At 40.1% G+C, this 11,030-nt stretch overlaps 1 protein-coding gene and 1 long non-coding RNA gene across 2 annotated transcripts; both read left to right on the forward strand.

The window, feature by feature from the left end:
• Nucleotides 1–2,159: 2,159 nt before the first annotated feature.
• LOC113082671 (basement membrane-specific heparan sulfate proteoglycan core protein-like) lies at nt 2,160–5,220 on the forward strand. The gene is made up of 8 exons (XM_026254212.1): nt 2,160–2,166; nt 2,827–3,009; nt 3,117–3,389; nt 3,468–3,746; nt 3,893–4,156; nt 4,573–4,818; nt 4,912–5,021; nt 5,179–5,220. Exons 1-7 carry the CDS (start codon nt 2,160–2,162, stop codon nt 4,974–4,976), a joined length of 1,317 nt encoding a protein of 438 aa, XP_026109997.1. The 3' UTR covers nt 4,977–5,021; nt 5,179–5,220.
• A 285-nt stretch (nt 5,221–5,505) lies between these two features.
• Nucleotides 5,506–7,407, forward strand: LOC113082667 (uncharacterized). The gene is made up of 4 exons (XR_003282813.1): nt 5,506–5,561; nt 5,641–5,703; nt 5,802–5,874; nt 7,053–7,407. It is a non-coding gene; the product is annotated as an uncharacterized LOC113082667 (long non-coding RNA).
• Nucleotides 7,408–11,030: the final 3,623 nt, after the last annotated feature.

Below are 11,030 nucleotides of genomic sequence, written 5' to 3' on the forward strand. Positions count from 1 at the left end.
TCACCTCCCTCCTACCTCTTTTTCTGTTGGGTTTTCCGGGGTTTCAGGTGGAGCATCTGGTAGCTGCTCCGTAGGGGAGGGGTAATGTCACGCTATCAGTCTCTGTTTCCTGGGTGTCCCCTAGTGAGCGCACTTCTCCTTAGGCACTTCACCACAGGCACTTTAATTCCGCTTGTCTGGTCATGTCGTCACAGTAATTGCACTCCAATTAAATCGCACAGGTGTTGACTATCCTTAGTCATTAGTCTCCCTATATAGAGCTGTCTTTCTCTGTCGTCTTTATGGAGTCCTTACCCTATGTGTCTCATGCTCTCGTTCCCCCAGACTTCCTCTACCTTCTCGTTCTTCCGAGTTCCCCGTTTCATCCGGTTCCCTTTTTGTTTGGTTTGTCTCTCAAGACAGTTTTATTTTGTATTTAACCTGTTTGTGCAATAAACCTTACCTGCTATTGGATCTTACCCTTTCCTTGTGTTTTTCCCTTAACCCAACCGTGACAGAATGATTCCCTTATAGCTAAATCGACCTGTTTCCCTTAAAACCATTGCTCACCTCTTGTTCACTCTGTAACTTGTACAGACCATGTCCCTGCCGTCTCCACGACTTTACACAAAAACCTTTTTTTTTTTTCAAACGATATTATTACAATTTCTTCCTGCACATTGTCTGCAACACTTATTCTGAAGTCTCGCAAGATTTTCTGTGTTCAGTCGAGACTCTGTTTGAAAATCTGTTTGTGTGTGGTGTGCTGTCTTTGTCACATCATGGAGCAAACAGATAAATCTAGGATTTTGTATCCTCAAGTTTGTGGTCTATCACATTTGGAAAATCGTATAAGATGTAAAAAATATTTTGGTGTGTACACAGCATTATGCCAATTACATTTAATTCAGAGATATCAAATTAAATAAATACAAGACATCAGAAGAGCGCACGCTCCCGTACAGCAGAGCACTGAGAGGCTGAGCACAGACTGATCAGAGCGAGAGCGTCACGAAATGTCACAGAAGTGTGTTTTTGGTTGCCAGGGCAAGACAACCCCCCCCCCCCCCCCCAAAGAAAAATAGCATTAAGGGACCAGTGGATGGAGTTTATTTTTACAGAGCATCAACGGAGTTGTGCAAGTGTTTTTATTTGTTCCCTGCATTTCGAAGATGCTTGTTTTACAAACAAGGCCCAGTTTGACGCCGGATTTGAACATCGTTTATTTCTTAAGGATAATGCAGTCCCAACGAAAAAGGGTCACGATCGTGTGTTGGAACCGCATGCGGTGAGTAAAACTGCTTCAAATATCTCTGTGTTAACTTAGCTATCGGCGCGTAAGCACATCAAGTAAACAACATGCGATGTTGCATCAAACTGCACTTTCCACATGTACAGCTTAAAAAAAAAAAAAAAAAAAAGACGACATAAAGTGGAACTTAGTCATTTTCCAAAACCGCTAAGCAAATATATACAGTTTCAGTACATACCACATAGAGACGTCGTTGCTGATGCTGCTCTTGTTAAATTTCAGCCTCTGGATCTGTGTCACAGCTTCCAAACGCTATCAACACAAAAGCCTACCAGCGCTCGTGATTCTTTAGCTCCGCCCACACATCACGCCTTCAGCCGGTCGTGCTTTTCCGGGAAAAATCGGTACAGACTATCTTTCTCTTATGAATATAATAAAACTGAAGACTTTTTGGAGTTATGAAGGATGCAGTACTACTCTTTAGGTACTCAAAATTAACAGGATATTAAGTGAAAACGAGCATTTCACCCCCCCCCCCCCCTCCCTTTAACATCGCACAGGCCTTTAGATTAGACTGATCACAAAAAAGACATTGATGTCATAAAAATTCTAGGACTAGTTCGTCGCAGTGCAAAACATGTCACTTCCTGTTGCCAATAGGTGGCGCTATAACTATAACTGAATATGGGCATGTCAATCTGTTAAGGTTCGGAGTCTAATCAAACATGTGAAGTTTGGGGCAGATTGGACATTGTATGTCTGAGTTATAGCAACTTCATTTTTCATGGAGAAGAAGAAGCGGAATAATAATAATAATAATAATAATAATAATAATAATAAACAAAGCAGATACAAGAGGGTCCTCGCACCTCGGTGCTCGGGCCCTAATAAAACTAATTTAAAGATTGAAAGCTATAATAACCTTGGTATGGAGAGTAAAGACACACTCCACACTCATCTGTCTACAGAATCACCCTCACTTTTTTCACTTTCACAACATGTCATTAAGAACTTAGACCAAGACAAACATCCTGTTTGTGACAGGAACTAACAACTGGAATGTGCGTTAATCAAGACCTATACATGGAGAGTTTACACCTTTCGGGACAGATGCTAATTTGCATGAAAGAAACTGGGAGTCTACTTCTTGTAAGATTGAGACCATCGTATCAGTCACACTGAGACATTTCAAATTATATCAAACACGACTTTGAATATCATTTGCAGTCATCTCGAATATTATATATTGCTAATGACCATCCTGAGAGAGCTGAGTGAAGGAACAGATGTATAGGTGAGAATGGAGTTTTTCCTCATCTTCTCTCAGTGAGATGTGGAAACAGATGCCTGTATGTTAATAAACTGTGTTTGCATTGTCTGTCTCTCAGGAGATCAAAGTGTCTGAGGTTCTTCAGTTCTTACATGAGATTCATGCTCAATGATTAGTCTCACACAGCTGAACTCTGACTCTTCAGGATCTGAGTGTGTTCTTTTGTTCTCCTGCAGATCTGAAGCCAAAGCCTGAAACTCACATCAGATACTGCAGGAGCTGCAATGAAAGGAACACAGTGACTTTGATCTGTCACATGATCCAGCCACTGGATGGGACTTTTACTGGTACAAACACACACTGAACTCAGAGACAAAGACACAAACAAACTCCTACAGAGTGAAGATTGATTCAGTGTCTGCTGGAGGCCAGTACTGGTGTAGAGCTGGAAGAGGAAAACCAGTCTACTACACACAATACAGTGATGCACTGTGGGTAAATGTTACAGGTGAGAGAGCACATAGTATGTGACACAACACAAAGATCACAGACAATATCTACAGAACGCCTTAAACTTTGAGTCTAAAACTAATGCAATAATTTGTGTTTGTGAAGTGAGTCCTAAAGCTGTGGTGACGGTTCGACCTGATGAACAAGTGTTCAGAGGAGAAACAGTCGCTCTCAGATGTGATATAAAGTGGGGAGGAGAGACTGAGTGGACGTACAGATGGGAAACAGAGGGAACAAACTACCAAAATAACTCAATCTCAACACAAGAGCTGAACATCAGCAGTGTTAAAGACTCTCACAGCGGTAAATACAGCTGTAGAGGAGAGATGGGAACACAACGCTCTCAGCGCAGTGATGCTGTTACACTGACTGTATCAGGTGAGTTTGTGTGTGTGTGTTCATTATCATCAGTGTGAACAGCTTCTCTCTATATAACTCATCTCATGTGTTGTTCAGCTGAAGCTCAGGCAGCAGTGCGAGTGTCTCCACAGCCGTGGCTGACTGAAGGAGACTCAGTGACTCTGATCTGTGAGGTTACAGGCTCCTCTACAGGCTGGACGTTCAGCTGGTTCAGAGATGATGATCGTCTGTCAGACAGCAGCAGAGGAGCTGGAGGCTCTTACACTCTCAGTCCTGCTGCTCGACAGCACACAGGAGTTTATACGTGCAGAGCAGAGAGAGGACGACCGGCCTATTACACAAACTACAGTAACACACAGACACTGTGGATCACTGGTGAGTCTGTGTCAGCATTTATGATTGTGTTCATCTGTATTTGTGCTTCACCAAACACTTCCCTCTATTTCTCAGTCTAGATCAGATCTAAAGCACTATCAAATACACAATATGCTGTTGATTCTGAGTGGTTTTCTTCTTCTCAGGTCAGGGGTCGCCGGTCTCTCTGGTGGTCCGTCCCAGCAGAAGTCAACACTTCTCGTCTGACTCTCTCTCTCTGAGCTGTGAGGATCAGATGAACTCTGCTGGATGGACAGTGAGAAGATACACAGACAGAAACACAGAAGATTGTTCAAAACAAACAGGATCTACATGTCGACTCGTCTCTCTCAGCACATCTGACTCTGGAGTTTACTGGTGTCAGTCTGAATCTGGAGAGAAACGTCATCCTCTCAACATCACTGTACACGGTGAGTCCTGTTTCTAATCGCAGCAGTTAAAAACGTTCTCATCTCATAATTCTACATATATTTTCCTCTAAATGTTTTCTGTAGAGCCAATCACAGACTGACACTGCTATACAACTATGTGATGAGTTTCATCTATTATAGTGGGTTTAAACCTGTCCACATTCATCTGACAGTCTCTTGGCAGTTAAATGGACAGTTTTTGGCTGGATGAATTTGTACAATCTGATTTGTATATTTTAATACAGTGTTTTTACACCAGTGGTTAGGGTTTGGGATGGATCTTTGTGCTTGGGTTGGACTAGTGCATAAAGCACAGGAAGCATTAAGTACAATTCAGTTCATAACATGTGTAGCTCTGTATTTTGATACATTCTTACTATTTGCAGTAAGCTCACATTATTGTGTGTGTTGTGTAGACGGTGATGTGATTCTGGAGAGTTCTGTTGATCCTGTGATTGAGGGAGATACTCTGACTCTACACTGTTTACATCGATCTACAAACTCCTCGATCCTCAGAGCTGATTTCTATAAAGATGGATCCCTCGTCCAGAGTCAGACGACAGGAGAGATGAGCATCACGAATGTCTCAGAGTCAGATGAGGGTTTCTACTACTGTAAAACAGAGAGAGGAGAGTCACTCCACAGCTGGATCTCAGTCAGAGGTCTGGGAATAATCAGTGATTTATGTACCTCTATAATAATATCATACAGTATGGCACTCACGAACAGTTCTGCATGTTTGTCATGTTCTCCAGTCTCAGACTCTTCATCTTCTCTTCGGTCGTTGCTGTGGTTGTGGGATCGAGTGTTTTCTTGTTGATCTTCTTCTCTCTGCTGCTGCTGTGGAGATACAAGAAGAACAAAGGTGTTCATGACATGATTAATACAACTGAACAGAAACACATGAAAGATAGCGTTTATGAATAAAGGCTCATGAGAAGATCTAAATATCAGCAGAAAGAGTCAGTGTAATCACTGCAGATACTCTTGAGTGACCATAATGCTCTTTGTTTCTATTCTAGATCAGCAGCGTAACATTAACCAGAGATCAGTCCCAAATCAATCTGCAGAATCTCAACTTACCCATAATTACTTATGTCGTTTCAAATGTATATGACTTTGACATCTATGGAACTAAACAAAAAAAAATTGGGGGCAAAAAAATATATATATATTATATTACATCGTATAACAAATAATGAAATTCAGTTGGGTTCAGTTTGGACTCCAATATTTTTCAAAATATATTTTTGAACCATCCCTTTAAGCTTCATGTATTTTATTTTTTTTTTTACCTTCAGGACTGTTTTACTTTTCGTCTTTCATCTTCAAATGTATTTTTGTTGTCCAGCAGATGCTGATCATGATTATGACTACATGACTGAAGTAAAAAAGAGGCACAAAGGTTGAGTTTTAAACCTTCTTAACACATACCATTCACTATCAGTAAATATCATTCATTAATGTTGACATGTTTGTTTTAGATGATCCAGAGTCATATTCGGAGGTCACATATACAGAGGTCTCATGGTCATATGTGGATAAAGGTAAAAAAAAAAAATATTGAAAAAAAACAACTCTTCCCTACACCTGGACAATAGAGTCTTCAGTCAAAATCAATGTTTTTATTTTGTGTTTTTTGCAGATGATTCCATGGCAGAGTCAAATGATGGGACATACTCAGAAGTCATAACAAAAATAGAAATGCAAATACAAAGGTGTGCAAAATTATGAACATTTTAATTTTGGAGGGTGTACTGTCTCTTTTAGTATTAAACATCATGCACCATTTTTGCTACAGATCAGAATGTCTCCTAAAGTCAAGTGGCTCATTGAGGAAATACATAAATCTTACATTTTATCATTATTTTATTACTGATGATTTGTATTCTTCAGATGCTAATGCTGGAGTTGGTGATGCAATTTATGCTCAACCTATGAGGAAGAAGGGTAACCAAAAAATTAAATGAAACAATGATTATGTTACAATGGTACAATAGTTTTATAATAACTGCCAGCAAACTCACAATTTGCACTTGTTGTCGCTTTAACGAACCGGGTTTGTAGTCTTCTGTTCGATCACCACCAGAATTTGCCTGTGCTTTACATTGACTCTTGCACCACACAGACTGTCACAGATCACCCTGGACTACAGCTCCCACAATGCATCTCACTGATGCACATCTGAGGCCAATTCACATGCTCTACAAAAGGCTCACTCTCTTGCTCATCTGGGCCGAGTGTTGTTAGCGTTTAGCGCTTGAGAGCATTAGCTACTCTGCAGGGCCGTTTACCTTTCTGAGTTTCATTCTGTTTCTTAGCTTTAGTTCTATCATTCTAGATCCTGACTTAGTTCTTAGTTCCTAGTCTTAGTTCTACTATTCTAGTTATCTCTTGTCTGAGCTTTAGTTTAATCATTCTAGTTTCGTCCCGTGCCTCGACCTTCTGTCTGTCTTAGTTTTACCTCTCTAGTCTTGCCCCTATTAGAGATTGTCTTCCCCTTGATTGATCATCGCCTGTATACGGATGACCCCAATGGACCACCCAATTGGATATTGTTCGCAGATCGCAGATCCACGCTTGCCTATGCATCACTCTTCGTCTTGTATCCTCTGTTCCTGTTTTCCAGTGTCTGATCTTAGCTTGTATTACCATGTGGTCTAATAAAGCGTTGCATTTGGATCCGCACGTTTCCTGTTCTGTTGGCCCTGTAACAGTCGGAGATTGTGGAATATATTGGTTATTTTAAATTATAAATCTGCTTTAAGTGATTCAGTTAATTTTGAAGTCCATTATGATCTCAAAACTGTAGATCATTGTCAGAAAGAGCTCAAATCAGAGATCTGCAGTATTCAGATCATAATGCATCATCTTGTATCTGTTTTATCTGTTAAAGGTCTCTGAGTGCAGTGAAGACAACAGACGGCTAAAAGAGATTCACAGCAGCAGACACAGTGACACTTGCATTGCTTCAGAAATGAATCTGAGTGAACTGCTTACACACGTGCTTGATTCAGCTACTTTAGAGATACATATACACTGTATTATCTGTACGCATGAGAGCAAACAAATCTATCTATAATATATAGTAAAACACTTTTACCAGTGAGCACTGTTGTTTAACACAATTAATAACTTAAAGTTATCACAGCAATTAAATTGTTCAAAATAAAGAAAAAATAGTATAAAATGATAAAGTGTAACTAGCACTTTGTTGATAGTTACAAATTAATGCTTGTGTTTTGCCATTAAGACGGAAGAATTTTATATATATATATATATATATATATATATATATTCTTCTATATATATCCACATACTGCTTTCTACATTCATGAATTTTTGTTTATTTTTTTTTTGCAGTTATGAAGTGTGAGTAAAAAAAATGTAATAAATAAAAATAAAATGAAAAACATCAGTATTTTTTCTTTGCATGAGTTTAGCAACAAGTCAGCTCATTTGATTTGACTTTGCATTTTTAATTATTTATTTTATTTATTTATTTTATTTTATTATTCATATTTATTTTTGAGGATTCGGGTTGATTAAGCAGTTATTGTTATGAACAAAATGAAACACCATATGGTGGGCAGTTCATCATTATTAGTTAGAGTAATGTCTGTTTCCTGAGCTGGAGGACATGATTATGTTTTTAGCATCCTTCAGCAGATATGAGCCACGCAGATCAGATCCTGATGAGGAAACCATGAAGTAACACTTATGTGAGGTTACCTCGTGGAGTCAGTCACAGTCCAGCATTATGATTCCTGAAGAGACACCTGACTTATATCTTCATGACAAAATGGTAAATGGACTGCATTTATATAGCGCTTTCAACAGACCACATGGCCATCCAAAGTGCTTTACAAGTTGCCTCACATTCACCCATACACACCGACTGCGGTGTCAGCCATGCAAGGCTCCATCCAGCTCGTCGGGAGCAGCTGGGGTTAGGTGTCTTGCTCAGGGACACCTCAACACTTGGTCAGGTGGAGCAGGGGATTGAACCACCAACCTTCCAGTTTGTAGACAGCCTACATGAACCACTGAGCCACTGCCGCCCCGAAGTAGAGATGATCAGCATCTTCCTACAAAAAAGAGCTAGAAGCTACAAAATTATTTTTAAAACAGACTTTGAGATTCAAATTCTTAAATTAAGATGCATGATAAACAAACCAAATCACACCAGAAGAATACGATCAGCTCTGGTTTAAAGTGATGATATTCACCACATAGAAAAATCACACAAGCTACAGAAATTAATTATTGATATTATTCAAGCATATACAAGCATAAAAAAGTGTAAAAGTTTAGAGGAGTTCAAACTTAAACACAAGAAAACAAATATAGAAATATAATTGAAAAAGTATTTTTAAATGAAAGGACAGAAGAGAAATGAGATGATTCCTTTATAGTGTATGCAAGCAATATATAAACATACTGTATATAATAATAATTATTAGGAATATATAATAATTCATTCTAGGAATAATAAGTGTAATTATGTCTCCATCCTTCCACAATACAGGAAGTTTCTGAGGTTCGCTTTCGGGCCGAAACCTACCGATATCGAATTCTTCCATTCGGCCTTGCACTCTCACCCCGCAATCGAAATGATATCAACGATTGGTTGATTCTAGCTCAATCAGAGCACATGGCGGTTCAACATTGGGTTGTCGTTCTCGCTGACATGGGGGAGTGGGGTTTGAGACTGAACGGCAGAAAAGTGTACTTTCTCCAGTTCAGAGAACCACCTATCTAGGCGTAGTGTGGGATATGACCACGATGCAGGCACGTCTTTCCCCTGCTCGTATCGAGTCGATCCTCATGTCAGTCAAGAGAGTCAAAGAAGGCCAGTCACTCACTGTTTAAATAATTTCAGAGATTGTTGGGTCTGATGGCAGCTGAGTCCAACATGATACCTCTTGGCCTGCTGTACATGAGACCCCTACAGTGGTGGCTCAAGACCAAGGGATTTTCCCCAAGGGGCAATCCACTACAAACTATCAAGGTCACGCTGCGATACCTACGTGCCTTAGACATGTGGAAGAAACTTTGGTTCTTGAATCAGGGTCCGGTGCTGGGAGCTCCTTGTCGCGGTGTAATACTAGCGAAAGATACGTCCCACACTGGTTGGGGTGCGGTCATGACCATGGCCACCCTGCCCATGGTCTGTGTAGCGGTCACCATCTGACATGGCATATCAATTGTCTAAAGATGCTAGCCATCTATCAAACACTAAAATACTTCCTCCCAGACCTGAGGGGTCACCATGTGTTGGTGCACACAGACAACACATCGGTGGTCTCTTATATCAACCACCACAGAGGTCTGCATTTGGGCCCCTTGTACAAGCTGGCACATCAGATCCTTGTGGTAAACTTCTCTCATTCAGAGCAGTGTATATTCATGAGAAGTTAAATGTGGGAGCAGACAAACTGTCGAGGCAGTGGCCAAGGCCCGGGGAATGGAAGCTTTAGCCCGAGGTGGTGACGCAGATATGGAGAATTTTTGGCAAAGCTCAGGTGGACCTCTTTGCGACTCGAGAAACATCGCCACATTAAAAAGTTAACAGCTTAAGTCATTTGTGGATTAATGCTTATTGGAGACATGAATTATTTCAAATGATTCAGTTCGATTGGGTGAACTGGTTAAGAAAAACCGGTTAAATCGAATGATTCATGCTCGAACCAGACATCACTAAACTGCAGTTTTGTGAACATGCTCACAACAGAATGAAGTAATTTTTGTTATTTTTGCACCCAAATGTATTTTTGATGTTTCTTCAAATTCTAACTGACCCTCTGATGTCACATGGACTACTTTGAAGATGTTTTTATTACCGACGTCAAACCACAACCAATTCTTTTGGACTCTTAACACTTCTGTCATTTTCTTAAAAAAAAAAAAAAAAAAAAATAATGCTTCTAAAGTGAGCAATGCACAAATGTGTCCTCAGTGATGAGCTAAAGAAGCCAGTGCAAAAATGTGAGACGTATTGCAGTTTTTTTTTTCTACCCATGGCATGAGAAAAATGAGGCCCATTACACAAAAACAACTCACAAAATGCTGTGGCTTTCACTACAACTTATGTCTATTAACCACTCCACTGACAGAAACATCTGCAAAACTCACTTTAACTGTGATCACTAATCACGGGATTGAGACAGAAAAAAATTAATTTTGAACTCAATTCCACTTGCCCTGTCTCTTTATGCTCTCCTCCTGTTAGCTTTGGTGTGGCTGGTTAAGTCGACGGATTTCTCATCTGGGTTCTGTCCACCACTGCCGCATATGCATCTTTCTTCCTACACTGGCTAGGTTCACATTGACTATACTTGATTAGAAAGAATCTTATTAATAAATAAGCGGTGCTCTTAATACACACTAAATCCACACTCCAGAGCGATATTCAAGGCTTAGTGTGTCCCATCATGCATCATCTTGTGGAAATAAATCACAAGACTTTTTTTCCAAGATGGCGAGAGGTCATGAAAATCTTTCCAATGTAAGTTAAAGGGTTAGTTCACCCAAAAATGTAAATTATGTCATTAATAACTCATGTTGTTCCAAACCCATAAGACATCCGTTCATCTTCGGAACACAGTTGAAGATATTTTAGATTTAGTCCGAGAGCTTTCTGTTCCTCCATTGAAAATTTATGTACGGCTGCTCTATATTTTTAACCAGAACGTCTCGGTTACGTACGTAACCCTCGTTCCCTGATGGAGGGAACGGAGACGTTATGTCGACCGACAAATGGGGGTCTCACTTGGGAGGCCAATCATCTCTGATTTTAAGAGAAAACGCCAATGAAATTGGCAAGTGGATTAACACACCTGAGCCACTCCCCGTGCCAGCGGGTATAAAGAGG

The sequence above is a fragment of the Carassius auratus genome, unplaced genomic scaffold (genome assembly GCF_003368295.1).
Source record: "Carassius auratus strain Wakin unplaced genomic scaffold, ASM336829v1 scaf_tig00036645, whole genome shotgun sequence".
Taxonomy (NCBI): Eukaryota; Metazoa; Chordata; class Actinopteri; order Cypriniformes; family Cyprinidae; genus Carassius; species Carassius auratus.